The sequence below is a fragment of the Drosophila obscura genome, unplaced genomic scaffold (genome assembly GCF_018151105.1).
Source record: "Drosophila obscura isolate BZ-5 IFL unplaced genomic scaffold, ASM1815110v1 contig_29, whole genome shotgun sequence".
Taxonomy (NCBI): domain Eukaryota; kingdom Metazoa; phylum Arthropoda; class Insecta; order Diptera; family Drosophilidae; genus Drosophila; species Drosophila obscura.
The window spans coordinates 1,698,443-1,716,485 of record NW_024542816.1 but is presented as its reverse complement, the minus strand read 5'-3'; the positions used below and the strand labels follow the sequence as shown (position 1 = coordinate 1,716,485).

Genomic DNA, 18,043 nt, shown 5'->3' with positions numbered 1-18,043 from the left:
TACACCTGCAACCTCTTCTATATTCTATCCTTGCACTTCCTTCAACTATTTCTGTTCTTTACTATTCTGTATTCTATCTCCACCTCCCACCTCTGTCTTAGCTGTTTCTGTTTCTGATCCTCCAAGGCTATGAGATCTCTCTGATCATATGTTGCTCTATTCTATTCATCTATGGATATTTCACATGCACATATATGTATCTCTAGTAACAATATCTGTACTGTATCTTTATGCTTACCAGTTTGACATGCGAAATATTCTCTATGTTATTTGCTTGCTCTAAGATCTACAATTGTATGCAATCTTTTCTGTTTCTCCTAAAATAACTTCGATTTCTATTTTGTTTCTATGAAATCTAGTTAACTATTTTCCATTACCTCTTCTTGGTATATTGAAGCAACTCTTCTTTGTATTTTAAACTATTATGATAGACTTTATGCCTAACTTTCTATTTTCTTTTGTGTTTCTACAACTGTTTCTATGAGACTCCTTTTTTCTGGTATAACTTTTCCTGAAACCTATCCCGCAGCCATTCTAAGAACTCATCATCACTTGGGACTATCCTGTGAGCTTTCTCGATCTGTACCTGGATAACATTTATCTGTTTTATCTATTTCAACATCATTTTTTTATTCATCTTTCTATTCGTTTTTATTCTTTGACTGAAAAAACTATTCTCTATCTTGTTTATCTGAAGCTTAAGACCCCCGACTGTTAGTCTGCCATCTGAATGGATCACAGACACACTTTAAATTCATTTTTTAATTAAAATATTATTTCAAAACTGAAGGAAATCTTGTGTGTTGTGTTTATCTTGTTTGGAAATGGATACGGGATGGCTGCATATCAGAGATCATCTGTGTCGAATAATCAATCAATCAAGCCTTTCACTTGGGACGCAACACTCCAGCACAGACAGGCAGGAGGGGGTGGGGATGGGGATGGGGATGGGGCTAGGGTGATCTATTAACCCTTTGTTGGGACAGGGCACACAAAAGAGCCGTTAATTACCAGAGTGGGCAAAGCGGATTGCCGCAAGCGAAACAAATCACAAGAGCAGCAGAGCCAAAAGAAACAACAAAAAAAAAGGCTGCAGGCAGAGCAGAGCAGCAGATCTGTTGGATTATGCAATAACCACAGCAGCACAGCAGCAGCAGAGGCCAAAAGTTTTGCAATAGTTAACAATGTAACGGTAATCGGCAAGCAACAAACGGGACAAGAGCCAATCATGAATGAAGCTTGCACTCTGTTCGAGCTTTGCCTTTTACTTTCAATCACATACTCGTGCATGCCTGCTGGAAGCTTACCCCAAATCACGTTTTGCATGCAACAGCAGCAGCTAGCAGCAGGCAGCGATGACCACATTACAACACCAACAACAGCGGCAGTGTGAAAAATAACAGGAATACCAACAGCAGCAGCAACAACAGGCCAACTTCAATTTCAACAACAATAGTAGGTTCAACAACAATAGTAGGTTCAACAACAATACCAATAAAACAGTTACACCAACAAAAGCAAGGAAAGAAGTTGCAACAACACCGTACAGCTACACCAACAGAACAAAAGTTACAACAACATTAGAATGATCAGCAACAAGAACAACAATTCCAACACCAAGCACTATAACACCACAGATTTAACAACACCACCACAGCCCGAAAACAGTTACAGTTACATTAACACCAACAGCAGTAGGCACACAACATGCCCGCTGCCGCCACCCCCCAATTTCCACCCACTCTGCTTTGCTTATTTCTCCACTTCCCATCTCGGCCACCCACCAAATATCTCAAACTCAACAACAACAACAACAATGAAAAATCCAAAGCTTTTGCAAAACTTTTTGTCGTTTGTTGGTTGTTGTTGTTTTTTTTTTGTCGTTTCTGTTTTTCTGTCGACGTCGCTGCTTGCTGCCGCTGTTGCTGTCTGCCGCTACCGCCTACCGCCTACCGCCGCTTGCTTCTTCTTCTTGGAGTCCGGTATAAATCTTTTCAGTTGAGTTTGGAACGCGTAACCGTTAAAACGTATAAAAGCCACTTGGAGCGAAAGTTTCAGTTTATTTTTCGACACCTATTTTTTTTTTGCGCGCGCGTGTTGAATATTTGAAATTTTGTTGTTGTTTCTGTGCTCCTGAGTGTGTGTGTGAATTTCCGTTTTTGAATTTCCGCTCTTTCCCAAAACCCATCAAACAAAAAGGCACAAAGTGTTCAATATGCAGCGAGTTCTAGCATCCAGTATCCTGGTCCTGTCCTGTCTAACAGCTGGTGAGTATTCCAAAAGGGCCTGTTGGGGGGTGGGGGGGGTGTTGTCTTGTGTGCTTGCACCATTAACATAAACCATTCGCCCAGACATTCGCAATTAGCGCAACCTTTCAATTACGAAGCATGTTTTGCTTTTACTTTCAAAAATTCCAATTGCAATCGCGTGAAGTGGTCATAGACGGTCGCCAGACCAGAGACCATAGACCATAGCCCGTAGACCCGTAGACCTACCACACACACACACACACATACACACATGCCGCCACCGTTAGGCTCTTTTGTTCTCAGCTCAGTAATAAAACCGAAATACGAAATATGGCAAGCAAAATCCAGTTTAATTACTGGTTTCAAGCGAAGGCTAGGCCAAAGATTAGTTACCTGACTGCTCCAATTGGTAGATACTTAACCCTGAGACAACGCCATGGCGCAGGCGTAGGGTAGGGGGTTGTTGGACCTGTGGCTTGGCTTATTGCTGATTTGGCATGCAGATCATGTGCGCTCGATCACTTTTGCTTTTTTGTTTTTGCTTGTTTGTGACTCACGACTCAGCGTAGAGAAGGGCATGGGCTGGGCCTGGAAACGATCCTCCAGCCTCAAATCTTCACTTGATCATCGATACCAAATCAAATCAAAAATCATTTCCAGCCATTTGGTGCTTGGCACCACAAGTATCAGTATAAATATCGGGAATCGCAAGCTCTCAATTTAATGAACTAAAACAAATGCCAAAGACCGCCCGCCCGCCCGGTCAAAGTAGAACTGGGGCCCGTCAAACCAGTTGACAATTAGCCAAGAATATAAATAAAACAAAAGACTTGCAAAACAATCACTTGATACGATCTAGATACGAGCCCAGCCGACACGACAAGTTTCAGCCAGCAAAAGGTTAGAAAACGAAATGGATTAGCCATAACAATTAGCCTGTATTTAATTCAAATATCATTCAAGACATAAGTAACCTTTGGCATGATCTTATACGATCTGCGAACAGTTTAGATCAGTTGAGGAGATCATCCGGCGACCTGTTGCAGCATCGATTAACTTTCGTTTCGGCATTTTCACCCCGCGAGAGAGTTTTCCCAGCACACTTTTTTGTGCCAGACAAATTACCGGAAATCTTCACAGATTTAAATACACTCATTCGTACACACACACACACACATTGTATGCGTCGGTGTCTGTGTTTGCTTTTGTTTTTTTTTGTCGGCTTTGGGCTTTTGCTCTGAGCAAAGTGTTGGCAGACAGGTAGGCAATCAACCTGTTACCCGATCTCGATGGTGGCATCGGCATTCCAAGCGATACCCAGCGGGGCGGTTACATCACGTTACGGCGCCGCACATTTGCCGCTAGACGGCGACGCGACGCGAAGCGCCGCGAAGATGCGCGAAAGTGTCGAGACGGTGGCGTCACTTGCACTCGCACTTCCCATCCCAAAAACCAGTTGCACGCCTCCGCCCCCACCCATGTTGGCAAGTGCGGAAGGAAGGCAGGAAGGAAGTGGCTGCCAGCAGCATATCCCACTTGGCTGCCACATGGGTGCTGCTGACACTTTCCGCAGCTGCAGCAGCAACTGTCAAAATGATCCGATTAAATAATCGAAGATGTTCGATCGATGATTTGATATTTATCGATTTTTGATTTATTTAATTTCATTTATTTTTAAATTTTTCTATTACCAGGACATGCTTTGGCCGTAGGCTCACCCGAGTGCCCCGAGAAGTACGGTGAACAGGCGTATGCCCACACCGAGAACTGTGACCAGTTCTTCCTCTGCACCAATGGTACCCTGACCCTGGAGACCTGCGAGAATGGGCTGCTCTTTGATGGCAAGGGCGCCGTCCACAATCACTGCAACTACAACTGGGCCGTCGACTGCAAGGGCCGTCAGTGGGATCGTGAGTAGTTGCGGTACATCCGATTTGGTTAACTTGAAATTGAAATTGAACCACTGCACACAGCCACTCCGATCTCCTCGCCGGGCTGTGAGTATCAGTTCGGTTTGTATGCGGTGTCCAAGGACTGCGCCACCACGTACATCAAATGCGCCCACGGCGAACCCCACGAGCAGGACTGCGATGCTGGCCTGGCCTACGATGAGCGCATCCATGGCTGCAACTGGCCCGACCAGCTCCTCGAGCACTGCAATCCCGAGGGTAAGATCAACTCAAAGCTCACACCCGGCACTCTCTCTCTTTACGATCGTGTGTTCACAGCTGTCGTTGGCTTCAAGTGCCCCACCAAGGTGGATCCAAATTCGGTGGCCGCTCGCTTCTGGCCCTTCCCACGCTTCCCCGTCTCCGGGGACTGCCATCGCCTGATCACCTGCGTGGAGGGTCATCCCCGTCTCATCAGCTGCGGCGAAGACAAAGTCTTCGATGAGCACACGCTCACTTGCGAGGAGCCCGAATACGCCAGCGGCGGTTGCGCCAACTACGGAAAGTAGAGATCCATCATCGGACGTCGTCGTCGTCGTCGTACGATCTCTGCTGGGATCGGCTCTGTATATAAATACGTACATATGAAAAGCTCAATAGCTCCAGCTCTCCAGCTCCGACTAGCTGTATCAAATCCACTCCAATCTATTTAGCTCACCCTCTCTTGAGTCTTTTTTTTTCTTCCTGCACGCGTATGCCGTATGCCTTTCGCACTGTCCCGAATTTCCTAGCGAAAAGAAACCCAAAACCTAATTAAACAAAATATTGCATATAGTAGTTTTGCCTATTAACATTGTCGTCTATCGTTCTTTCTTTCTTTCTGTATTTAATTCACTTTTTGTTGTTCTTTGGGCTCCCTGTTTTTGTAAATGAATCGCAATAAAGTTAATTTTATTTATTGTAATACTTTTCGGGGAACAACTCCGGGCTTTCGGTATGTTGGGTGTGCTTATTTTGCCAGCTTTAATAGTGTCATAGCAGCCAGCCTTGCAACTGTCACTTTTCACACAGTTTCGACTAGGTATGCTGCACCCCCCCGCTCACCTGATACACATCCCATCAAAGTGCACTGCAAAGTGTTTTAATTCAATGTGAAGCAATGTCAGAAAGCGAATCTCATACTAATTGCTCACCATGTCCATCAACTCACACTCTCTCCCACACGCACTCTCTCTCGCTCGGTGCAAACAGATGACACCAAGAGAGAGACAATAAACTGCAATGGCATATACCGTGGGATGTCGCAAGGCAATGCGATGGAATGGTGCAGACAACTTCATTTTAATACTAATCAGTTGCCAATAGAGAAAAAATAGCATGTATCCCACCTCGAGTGCACTCTCTCCTTCTGTCATTGCAAGCAGTGCAGTGCAGTGCTAGCCGAGTGTGTGAGAGGGAGAGGCAAAGAGCGTAGCAAGACGTACAGGGAGCGCTGTCCTGCCTCTACCTGAAGCTAACGGTATATGTACGTATATGTAGATCCTACGGTTCCACTGTTGTTGTACCATGCCAATATTCAATAAAGTTTTGAATGCTACAATAATGGGTTTTGCTTTATTTATATATGTATTTTGAGTAGTTGATTTCTTGTACGAGTAAACGACATTTCCATCATACAGACATTCAGCTTAATTGTACAAGTAGTTTATTCTAAGTACATTGTGTGACATTCAAACATTAAACATACATACATATGCATTTAGCATGGGGCTGCCATTGGAGCGATCGATCAAAGGTGAAGCAATTCTTTGTAAGAAAAACCATTGGGTGGGTCACTAAATTTTGTTTGTTTCACGACGGAGGGCGATGTTTATATAGACACAGACGGAAATGGTTATTAATTTTGGTTGGTGGATTCTTACACAAATATTTTACTTAATTATATTTAGACTTAATGCGATCGGAAATGCTGCCCTTCGAGTGCATTGAATGCTTCATATTCCGAAACTGGAATGCGCCCACAATGGTATAATCCAACATAAGTGTATGGGCATTTCTCTGAGTGCCGAATGGCACGCATATGAAAAGTGGTAGAAAGAACAAAATGGGATTTTTAAAATTGTTTTACCATTATGACACGCCTTTTGACTAGCCCTATAACTGGTGCTAAGGTGGAATTTAGGCAAAAATTAGTTTTCGAGTTTTTTTGCCAAAAATCAAGCCATTCGAACGGCACAAATATGGAAGTGGTTTTCGCGGCGATCAATTTAAACTCATCAAAAATGATTCGTAGTAATGTTTTTTGTTTAAATTTAATTAAAACCTTTTTCGCACGGCACAAAATTTCCTAAGTTAATAACAGTTAAAAGTATACCGTTAACCGAAATTTAACCATTTTACTTGTATTTTTTTTAGATAGTTGAATATGCTAGAAATTTGTGGAATAAATTCTCTCAAGAATCATCATGTTTTTATAAAAGATTATAATAATAGAAAAAAGGACTAAGACAATAAGAAAATAACAAAACGTACCAAAAAAGTGAACTTTTGCTTATTTGAATAGGTTTTCACATCACATCAAAGTTAATAAAATTATTTGTCAATTGGGTTAATTAGTTGTCGTTCATTAAATTTAGACTATAGAATTATTATTAAATGGAAATGTGTGTGTTTAATAGACATTTAATTTGTTGGTCTCGTCAGAGAAATGCCCATATGTTTGATTTAGGGTTTAGGGATATTTGGAATAGGACGATCAATTTTTATTCTAACGATAAGAATATGGGCAAAGTAGTTTCCAACCGTGCGGAACAATACTTCGCCGGCCTAAAACTATCACATTAAAAATTCAAAATTAAACTTAAAATGAAGCCAAATGTGGGCGGCATCCGTTGAATACCTGGCTCAGTCGATCAGATGCCGTGCATGGTCCTGCGGAGTGAAGAATATGATCGCATAGATGAGGCCATCGCGCACCGATTCCGTCGGATTGCCCACATTGAACATGAACTTGACCCGATGGCTGTTCGCGTCGGGCACGCACGAGTACATCGGATACCAGCCAGTCTTGTTGAATACCACGTATATCTTGTAGATCTGATTGCGGTAGATGTACACGGGCCGGTCGAAGGTGATGTCCAGCAGCGAGTCATAGCGCACCCGGGCCGTGCAATGGGTGTAGGTGATCCGCGAGCCGTGCATATCCTGGATGTGGGCGTACAGAACCTCGTTGTAGCGTTCGGTGAAGCCGGCCGAGGTCATCAGTTCGCCGCAGAGTACACGCGTGGGCACTTGGACGCCCAGTATCCAGATGTTTGTGTCCACCTGGAAGGTGACACCCGCATCTGTGACGCTGGTATTGCGATAATCGAACTGACGTGTCAGCGAGCGCGTGCAGTAGGCTCGGACCATGTCGTTGTGTTGATTCCCGCCAGATTCTCCACCACCTCCAACGCCTCCACCTGCAACACCTCCTGCCACTGGGGGCTCGTTGTCATTGGCGTTGTTAGGTCCAGCGGGTGCGGCTCCTCCGCCCTCATAGCCATCGCCAAAGCAACGCAATGTGGCATGGCTGGCGGGATTGGCGCCAGGATTGTCTGCCACACTCACCGTTTCCGGTGCCCGCAGTCCTATGGGCATGATACCCTCCTCGCCAAAGACGCCCGCATTAATAGGGGGGGCGGGCGCGTCGGCGCGATTGTTGGTACGATGTATGGTGGCCCCCATGCGGGAAAAGAGCACCTCGCCCCCGTTGTTGCGATTCCCAAAAACCGGAAAGAAGGTGGCCGACGATGCGACAGCGGCTCCGGCATGCCTATACGAGGTGGACAACTCCCTCTGACGGTGTCCAGATTCGTAAAAGTTGCGAGTGCTGCGCGAGATGCAGAAGCCCTCGGGCATGTTGCAGTCGTTGAGGGTGGGACTGGAGATCTTGATGAGGATGGCGAGGGCCTCGTGCTGCTGCAGCAGCTTGGATCGGGCCGGTCCTTCGGCAAACTGCTGCGGCGTCATGGTAAGGAAACGTATCTTCTTGACGGCCTGCCGCAGCATGGCCCCGTCCATGATGGTGCGCTGGGCATCCATTATGTTGATCATGTTCACCTCATCGTCGAGGGCATTGCCGGAGGCATCGCTTTCAATGATGACCACATCGTCAGAGGCAGCGGCGTCAGCATCACCATCCGCCTCCGCATCGGGCGAAGATGTGGCGGCGGCCGCGGCAGCTGCTGACGAGGTTGAGGCTCCATTCGGGTCTGCCTCGAAGCTGTCGCCATCGTCATCCTGATGCATGTGCTGCACCATAGCGGCCACATCGGGCTCCATTTTGATTTCCTCCACCATTATGTCGCCGGCGGAGTGGTCCGGGGACTGCTTGGTCGTCACTTCCTTGTCGCCGGACATGTAGAGGCCTTCGGGCTGGCCAGATTCGTTCAGGATGCCTCGCTCGCTGGCAAACTTCAGCAGGCAATTGAAGAGATCCAGCTCCGAGTCGATGTTTAGGCGGTTCTGGTCCAGTATTGCCATCAATGTGGATACCTCGATGTCCATGAAGCTGGGATCCGATAGCACCTCCCTGGTGTTGGTCGCAATCAGGTCCATGCTGCTCTGCATAATGCGCGGCTCATCGAATAGCTTGGCAAACTCGTAGGCGCGACAGGCGTTCTTGGGACTGAGATCGGCCCACAGAAAGTGGGTGCAACGGGTGACCACATGGGGCAGCATATATTTCTTGGCCACGTAGCACAGCTCGCAGGCCTTGTCAAAGGAGCCAATGGTGATGCGATCCGTGTAGATGTACTCCATCATGGCCTCAAAGGCCTCCGGCTGCACATCGGGTATGACAATGGGATCGGTCTTGTCCGGCAGATTCCCAAAGAACATCCGCTCGAACACCGGCGAGCCCATCGCCAGGAGCAGCTTGTGGCCGGCAATGATGCGGTGATTGGGCGATGTGCCCACCAGGAAGCGACAGTCGGCCCATTTTTCAGTCTGCAGCAGATACTGGCCGCGATCCTTAATCGCAGTCAAAGTGTTTTGCCAGTCGACATCCATGACCCTTTTCTTTGTGCAAGCGAATCGTTAAATATCAGCTATTGCCCGACGCCAACTCTATTTACCAATGTTTCGCTAAAAAATTTTCTTGTATTTAAAAAAGTAGAAAATGTACAAATACACTATCGATATGATCCATATTTTACTGCTAGCCTTTACTATCGATGGTTCTGCGATAGTTTTGATAGTTGATATTCCTCGAATTTGATATTCCGTTTAATATTACTAGCTAGCTGGGACTCTCAGCCCTAAAAAAATAATTTTATCCGATAGATACATAAATTTTCTACAAGATTGGCTAGTTTTCAGAACTCCTTTTCATTATTCTTTACATAATAGGGTTTAAACTAAAACGGCCAAAGCGACGTTACACGACGTTCGAACTTGAAGTTGAACTTTTGATTGCGCCGCAAGGATAAGGGTTTGAGGTGTGACGTATTACGTCACAAAATTCAGAGCTTTCAAGAAAAATACCCACCTCAACACATAACTCACCGTGCGGGATTTTGTGCTTTCACGCAAACATGGTATATTTATTCCGTCGGGGCTAGGGTGAGGTCCTTACGAGGCCCTTAAAAAAAGTTTGGCCGTCTTAATACTGGGGCCATACCTTGCCATGACCCAGTCGAAAGAGAGCACTCAAAACTCTGTCCGGACTCATTTCTGCGTGTAAATTGTGAGCCACTATCGATAGTATTGACATTTTCATAGTTGATATTCCCCGATTTTGATATTCCGTTTAATATTACTAGCTAGCTGGGACTCTCAGCCCTAAACAAATAATTTTATCCGATAGATACATAAATTTTCTATAGGTTTAATTAACTAGGGGCTCCATTTTTTTTAAGTATTCATAAAATAGGGAAACGGAAAAACGATACCTGCAATTTTTGTTCACGCATGACATGTTCGCTACTTTTTGGTCCGGTAGATATCGATACTGTGATTTGGCGGCACAACTTAAATTTTAATTTCCCCCTGTTCACTGATAAATCTAATAAATAGAGCGTCCCTGACCAAAGGAGAGCATGATGTCATTTTGGTAAAAAAAAAACTCGTTTCGCCCAAAGCCAGTTACGCAATTCGCATCTTCGCGCTATTCCCACACCATCCCCCCACCCATGAAGGAAATGCACATGAACGCATTTTTCAAATGCTTCCTCTATGCGGTCAGGCGGACATATATATGGGCAAAGGAGCCCAGCCCAGGCCAGCCCAGGCCAGGCCAGCCCGGCCGTGGCCGTGTGACAATTCGGACAACTGGTTGCGCCACAGTCCAGGGACGGACCCCTGTCTGGCCGCACATGGAGGAGGAGTGGAGTCCAGACCCGAAAAGGAAAAGTGGTTCGCAGCCAGAGGCCAAAAACCGGACCAGGGACTGAGACTGGCTGGGATCGAGTAGGTACTTGGCCGCCTTGTACTTGTGCGTCTAACTCGTGTTTCGATTAGAGTGACCATCTGCTGTGGGCAGCTTGGGGGCCTGCTGGGGGAGGGAACCTGTTCGATGCTCACCCGCCGCCGCCCAAGGTGCGTGTGCACTTCCGTTTGCTTCCGCTTTCCACGTTCCCCGTTCCACGTTGCACGGACAGACGGATACTATAAAAAGAGCCAGCTCCTCCCCATGGACAGGCAAACGGTCGACAGTCGCCATGTCCACAACAATAAGAGTAGCGCTGCTCTGCTTTCTGTTGCATCTGGTGGGCGCTGCGGCTGCAGCTGACACTTCCGGCCAGCAGCTGCTCCTCGCGCGTCCTCAGCGCAGCTCCCTCTTCGCGGAGTCGCCTCCGTTGGATCCGTTCGCTTCCTTCGGCTCCATTGGCCACCTGGCGGCCAGCTCGCCCGGCTGGAACAGCGTGACGCCGATTGGCGGGGAGTGGGCCTACAATCCGATTGGCCTGGGCCACATGAGCAAGGATGAGCTGGTGACGCTGCTGGAAGCCTGGCGAGAGGTGGAACAGGAAGCGGCCACCAGCCCAGCGCCGGAGGAAACCACCACGAAGCCAGCACCACCACCACCACCGCCACCAACCGTGCGTCCCCGTCCACCTCTTCCTCCTCCACCGCCGCCGCCGCCACGTCCAGTGGTGCTGGCGCCTGCTCCCAATCCGCTGCCTCCCGGCACTCCGGTCACCGTTCGTCTCCCCGCCTTTGTGCCAGTCCGGCTGGCGGCCATGTTCACGCCTCCCGCGGCCGTTGCTCCTGCAGCTGCTGCTGCTGCTCCCGGGGATGACCTGCTGGTCACTGACAATCAGCCAGACGACGATGCGATGCCCCGCCTCTTTCGCTTCATGCAGATTACCCCCTCCGCCCGACGCCAGCAACAGCAGCAGTTTGTGGTGCGGAATACGCTGGACAGCATCGAGGCGGGCTCCTCGCCAGGAGCCAGGAATCGCGTGAAGCCCAGCCCCAGGGCGGTCCCACAGCTAGAACCACAGCTAGCCCCACAGTCAGCCCCGCAGCTAGCTCCAGTGTCTGCCTTCCGTCCCAGGTATGTTCCCACCCAGTGGGGCCTCCTGTGGGCGATGGTCTGATACCCATCATATTTTTATTTGCAGATTCGGAATGCCGTCCCATCTGTTCAACAGTCGCCTGGAGCTCGTGCCCTCGTCCCAGATCATCGGCGATTGGCGGGAGTGAAGCGAACCAAAGAGGAGCCCAGAACCGAACAGAACCCTTCCGAGGGAGAATCGAGGACACATACATATATATACATGATTTTTTTTATATTTATAAGGGGGGCGGGGGAAGATCTATCACAGAGCCGAATGTCAGTGCCGAGCACAGAGACAGAGTCTCTCTCGTGAGCTCAGACGTAGTCGAACCCCGGAGCACAACTAAAACTAAACTAGAACTAGAACTACAAAAAATTACACGAATAACACACAGCTGAAAGCAAAAAAAAGAAGAAGAAAGAAAACGTTGACTCTGCTGAGCAATGAATCAGCATAACGAGATTTTCGATCGAGCGGGCGGTGTGGGCTTTCCCCAATCCCAACTTCCAGCGACTGATTCCCTACAAGGAGCTACCCAGCGATGACGAGGAGGAGGATGCCCAGTCCCCCTGCCCCCCTGACCCTCTGCTGATGGATGTCCAGCAGAATTACACCGAGGACAGTAAGACAGCTTACGAATCGCCATCAGCGCCATCAGCGCTTGCGGCATCGGAGCGCAAGTCCTTCGAGGAGTTGAACAAGGACACCAGCGTCGACGTGGATCCCACGGAGCGTCAGAAGCTCGTCGCTGAGTCGTCGCCCCGCAACGTGCTGGCGCACCCCTCGCTGAGACGTCGCAAGAAGACGCCCAATTTGGCTGCGGCCCGCATACAGCAGCAGTGTATGGAGCCGTGGCAGGAGCTGCTGGAGGAGACCGATGAGGGCGAGATGAAGGTGCTCTGGGTGCGCGGCCAGAAGCCCTTGGGCAGCTGCTTCAATCCCCAACAGCTAAGAGAAGTGAAACAACACAAAGAGCAAGGGGCGCCGATGGATGCCAAGTACTCGCCGTTGCTGAGTAAAATGCACGTCCACACGGAGCTCCCTCCCAACCACTTGGAGGAGTCAGACGATAATATGACACAATTTGTAGATGCCCAGGAACCGGGCGAAGATATGCTCTGCCCATCCGAGTCTGAGTGCACCATGGTTCCAGCAGACGACTCGCGGATCTCCTTAGACACTGGTTTGGCGGGCGACCAGCAGCAAGCAGCCTGTGAGGAAAGACGCGTTCGGTTCCATCCCCGACCGATCATGTTGGAGCCTCTAAGCGAATCGAGCTCCGAAGATAGTGTGACAATGGATAAACCTACCCAAGCGAGTGGCTCTCAAGTTCAACCGAAGGTGCAGAAGTCTGAAGCCTTCTTGAGCCTGTCGGAGGAGCCAAAAGACAGTGATGTGTACGATTCGTATTTCTGAGGCACCTGCTCCCGACAAAGACAGTTTAGTTTATAAAATTTGTATTTTTTTTTGGTTAATATAGTACAAAAATTAATAAGTAATAGAACTCCAAAGCAGTCGGCCGTTTCTTTCAAATACGACCGCCAAAAAACAATCGATAGCCCTGCTAATGACAAAACTAGTGTTTACCAACACATATTTCGGTTCATGAAGAAAAACGAGTCAGCTCAGAATGTGAACTTACTAGTTCGTTTGGCAACACTGCTTTCCCGCCAGGGGGTAATACGGTATATTTTATACTTTTTGGTATATTTTCACGTCGACATTATAAGGTATATTTACGGTGCATGCGGAAGAATACATCAATTATGTCAATATGATAATGATGTCAGATAAAGGAAAATACGGTTTAATTACATTTCTTATGCAAACATTTGTCTATCAGTATATTTACGGTATATTTGGCAAATGAGATGGTATATTCCGGTATATTTTTGAGGGCTATCGATAACATCGGCCGTATCACTGTTTCCCGCCATTTACTTAATAAAAAAATTAGGTGCGGCGCGTAAAAGTGCATGCCCTGCATACGGTAGATAAAATAGGAACACAGTTTCCCAACCCCAGCACAACTTCAGCGAGCATCCGGAGGCGCGCCAAAACAGGCTACTAAAAAGTACGGAAATCTGTCATCGCTGCCTGCCTGCACACGTCCCCCGCCCCGCGGCGGCAGCAGCAACACCAACAATCAGCACCACATACAAAATATACAAAATCAAACAAAAACCCACAAAACCTAAGTTAAGTGTAGTGAAAATTAGTGAAAACGCATCCGGGCACGATGAGCAACGATGGCCAAGAGCAGGAGCTGGGTGCCGAGGTGGTCAGTGGGGCCGTAGTCACCGACGACACCCTGGAGATCACGAAAGCCAAATACATCAATCTGTGCCGCGAACTCAATATGGACAGCCAGACGGAGGAGGACGGCTGGGCGATGTACCTGGATGTGAGGCAGCGCTGCGTCATGGAGGTAAGTAAACCCGGTCCCGTCCCCCCTTGCCCCCGCCCGCAACGCAACCAATCTGAAATGTGATATCTTGCAGGGGGACTCCTTGATGTGGCTCTGCTGCGCCCTCTTTGCGGCCTGCCGTCGCTCGAGCACGCCCACGGTAATTGGACAGGATGCCGTGGTGCGCGGCAATTGCGTATCCCTCAACAATCTGCTGCGCTGCTGCCAGATGAGGTAGGGTTCCCTTTGGATTCACGCACGCTGCAACATCAGTTTGGCATATTTGTGTATTGTGTATTGGTCTATTGCAGCATCTACGACTTCAAGACCAAAATCAAGCAGTGGTGCGACATGGCCAACCTGCCGCAGGAGTTTGTCAACGAGATCGAGGTACTGGATCGCAAGTTCAGCATCACATTCACACTGTACAAACGCTTTCGCAACATCTTTGACAAGATCTTCAACTGTCCGCCCAACGAGAAGCGCCACTCGAAATACATGTGAGTCCTCACCCACCGGCTCTGTGGCTGTAATCGCATAATCATCTGTTCCGCATTGCAGTTCCCTGCATGCCAATCATGCCAATGGCAAGTGCTCCTACATCAAGCTGGATGACATTTGCTGGCGGCTGTTCTTGTGCGCCAAGAACCAGAAGCCGAGCACCACCGTTGACCTGGTGACGTCCTTCAACCTGATGATCTGCTGCCTCGATCTGATCTACAACAATGTGCTGGCCGAGAGGCGCACTGATCTCATCAATCCAAAATTCGACGGCCTGCCCGGCAACTGGACGGAGGTGGACTTCAAGGCGAATCCCCACTGCATACTGACGTACTTCTGTGACATGACCGAGGAGGCCAAGGCCATGAAGGCCACCACCTTCAGGGAGATCATGTCCAGCTTCTTTCAGACAATGGTGAGTGGCAAATGGAGAGAGAATGCAGCAACAAATTCATTCAATTCGTTAACATGCCTCTCCATTCCCCTCCAGACCATCTATGGCCAAAAGGACACCATGCTGGGCCTCCTGGCCAATGAGAACTTTGAGCGCAACCTCAAGTCGCTCAACATCAGCTACGAGCAGTACGTGCTGAGCGTCGGCGAGTTCGACGAGCGCATCCTGAGCGCCTACGATGCCAGCGATCACACCAACCTGAACGACCAGGCCCTGAGACCGCCGGTCACGCCGCTGACACGCAAACAGGATCTGCCCGCCCAGCCGGCCATGGCCGGCGAGAAGTTTGAGCCCGTCCTCAATGCCACCAACAATGTGAAGCAGCTGAGTGCCTTCGATCGCATCACCGAGCCCACAGACTATGTCAAGTGAGTATCCCCCATCCATTCCGACGGCTATGCGGTTGCTTATCGTTCTGTATCGTGTATTGTGGCAGGCAAGCTGGCGACGAGGTGATTGCCAAGCTGCTGAAAATCATCGAGGACATCAAGCTGAAGTTTCTCGCCAATTATCCGTCGGGAGAGGCGAAGAGCCGCTTCAAGCTGGCCAAGTCCTTCTACTACTATCTGCTGGATCAGATCCTGCAGGCGGAAATCAAGAACAAGCCCGAGTTCGATCTCAAGCGTCTGCTGGTGCAAAAGATCTCGCTGGACATTTTCAACATCACGCTGATGGCCTGCTGCGTGGAGCTGGTGCTGGAGGCCTACAAGACGGAGCTCAAGTTCCCCTGGGTGCTCGAGTGTTTCAGTATTAGCGCCTTCGAGTTCCAGAAGATCATTGAGATTGTGGTGCGTCACGGCTCGCACGAGGGCTGCCTCAACCGCTACCTGATCAAGCATCTCAACTCGATCGAGGAGACCTGCCTCGAGCGGCTGGCCTGGGCGAGCAACTCCCCCGTCTGGTACATGATCGCCACCGCCCCCAAGCCGCTGCCCACCCACTACGATGTGAACTGTGACCGCACCGCCGGCGCCCTGCAGATATTTTTGCGCAAGGTCTATCTACTCGGCTGGCTGCGCATCCAGAAGCTCTGCTCAGAGCTCAGTCTGGTCGACCAGGCACCCGAGCGCATCTGGCACATCTTCGAGCACTCGATCACGCAGAAGACAGACCTCATGAAGGATCGCCATCTCGACCAAATTATCATGTGTGCAATATATATCTACATAAGGGTGAGTTTGTCCCTCTCTGTCGCTCACTCTGTCTCTTTTGGATTGATGCGCGCTTACATAAGTGCTGTTGCCATGCCATGCCATTCCATTCTTCCCCTGCTATGCTTTGCCCTATCTTAATGCAATTCTAATCGCCAATGGCATCCCCCCTCCCCCCCCTGCGACCTGCCACCTTTATAGGTATCGAAACTGGAGGATCCCAAATTCAGCGACATTATGCGCGCCTATCGCAATCAACCGCAGGCGGTGAACAGCGTCTACCGCGAAGTGCTCATCGGCCTCAATGACGATGGGGAGCCCAAGGTGAAGGACATTATCTACTTCTACAACAACAAGTATGTGCCGCTGATGAAGCAGTTTGCGATCGACTACCTGAACATGACACCGGACGTGACCGGCTGCAAGATAAAGGCCGCCGATCTGCTGCTCTCGCCCCATCCGTCGGAGCGGGCCGCCCAGCCGAAGAAGGTAACCCAAAATCACTCGCTGTATGTGACGCAAATGCCCAAGAACGAGATCCAGCAGTCGCCCAATCAGATGGTCTACGAGTTCTATCGCAGTCCCGCAAAGGTAACTGTGGCCCGTGGCCGCGTGCCTCTCCTGCCTCTTACCATCTGTGGCTCATCAAATGTTTCAAATGTCCTTTCTGCAGGATCTGCAACTAATGAACGAGAAGGTGCGCGGGGGCAAGCGCATGCTCAGCTTTGGCGATGACCTCGAAACGAAGCGCCTCAATCTGCCGACACACCTCAGCCAGATCAAGGCGGTGATGGACGACCGGGAGAGCGAGCAGCGGGAGCCCAAGTAGAACAAGAAAATGCGAGTCAAACGAGACATAGACAGACACGGGGTCTCTGGGGGCAGCTTAGATTTTAGTATAGAAGGACGATGGCGGCGTGCCGACGCGGGGCGATGCGCTGGCAGTGGGACCAGAGGACCAGAGGGGGCTATTTGGTCGATTTTATGATTGTTTTTTATTTTTTTTTAGTTTGACTTGTTAATTTAAACACACAAAAAACCCAAAACCCAAAACCCAAACCCAAACCCAATCGTAAGCATCCTTTTATAGACCTTGTTCGATAGAAATCCGCTTAGAAATCAGCAGCATAGAAATCCACATTATATCTCCTACGACTCTTGCAGTTAATTCAAAGTTCCAACCACACATTGCATCCGTATTCTCGCATTCGCAGTTGCATCTGTAGCCCCGTTTTGGCATCCCCTTTCGTTTCGATTCCCTCATGAACGAGTGGAGTGGGAGGCTGAGACACAATCATTGGAGAGTGCCACACCCACACACACACACACACACACCAAGTCATATGTCATATGGCAGAAATTGTACCATAGCACCGAGCCACGAAACTCACTTAGAGCCCAATTTGGTATCGCTAATCTTTAGACATTAGATAGATCATATGTGACATTTGTAATTACTTTTGGTGGCACTTAACAAAGCCATTCAATTAATATGTATGCATATATATACATACATATATATCCCCTTTCACCCACTAACTATTCCTTTGCTCTATGCCGTATGCATACCCCTCCGCTAGTGATTTAAAGAGCATCTCTCTCTATCCCCACTGATGGAGATTTAGCGTTGCGTGTTTTCTGAGTTCTCAAGTTCTTAAGAAAGGATGCAATGAAAAGAATCGATGCAATGGTCCCAGGGCTATTCTTCTTGGGCCTTCTATTCCTGATCGCCCCCATACATGTTTCAGATTTCGGATTTCAAACATCAATAATCTTTGATAATGCTGCATGCTTTTTGTGCAATAAAGGACCAGAGCCAGGGGATATATACATAGATTATATGTCTAG

General features: G+C 48.8%; 4 protein-coding genes across 4 annotated transcripts; 3 read left to right on the top strand and 1 right to left on the bottom strand.

Moving 5' to 3' along the window:
- Positions 1-3,684: 3,684 nt before the first annotated feature.
- Positions 3,685-5,102, top strand: LOC111076048 (protein obstructor-E). Its single transcript, XM_041594521.1, has 4 exons — positions 3,685-3,805; positions 3,943-4,159; positions 4,223-4,417; positions 4,478-5,102. Exons 1-4 carry the CDS (start codon positions 3,728-3,730, stop codon positions 4,705-4,707), a joined length of 720 nt encoding a protein of 239 aa, XP_041450455.1. The 5' UTR covers positions 3,685-3,727; the 3' UTR covers positions 4,708-5,102.
- A 1,471-nt stretch (positions 5,103-6,573) lies between these two features.
- LOC111076047 lies at positions 6,574-9,294 on the bottom strand. Its single transcript, XM_041594491.1, has one exon. It carries the CDS (start codon positions 9,188-9,190, stop codon positions 7,043-7,045), a length of 2,148 nt encoding a protein of 715 aa, XP_041450425.1. The 5' UTR covers positions 9,191-9,294; the 3' UTR covers positions 6,574-7,042.
- A 1,413-nt stretch (positions 9,295-10,707) lies between these two features.
- Positions 10,708-11,851, top strand: LOC111076052 (uncharacterized protein C6orf132 homolog). Its single transcript, XM_022369648.2, has 2 exons — positions 10,708-11,678; positions 11,746-11,851. The coding sequence occupies exons 1-2, from the start codon at positions 10,840-10,842 to the stop codon at positions 11,825-11,827; spliced, it is 921 nt and encodes a 306-aa protein (XP_022225340.2). The 5' UTR covers positions 10,708-10,839; the 3' UTR covers positions 11,828-11,851.
- A 1,758-nt stretch (positions 11,852-13,609) lies between these two features.
- LOC111076051 (retinoblastoma family protein) lies at positions 13,610-17,248 on the top strand. Its single transcript, XM_022369647.2, has 8 exons — positions 13,610-14,110; positions 14,184-14,323; positions 14,401-14,589; positions 14,651-15,005; positions 15,081-15,412; positions 15,481-16,216; positions 16,397-16,786; positions 16,869-17,248. The coding sequence occupies exons 1-8, from the start codon at positions 13,922-13,924 to the stop codon at positions 17,022-17,024; spliced, it is 2,487 nt and encodes an 828-aa protein (XP_022225339.2). The 5' UTR covers positions 13,610-13,921; the 3' UTR covers positions 17,025-17,248.
- The last annotated feature ends 795 nt before the right edge of the window (positions 17,249-18,043 follow it).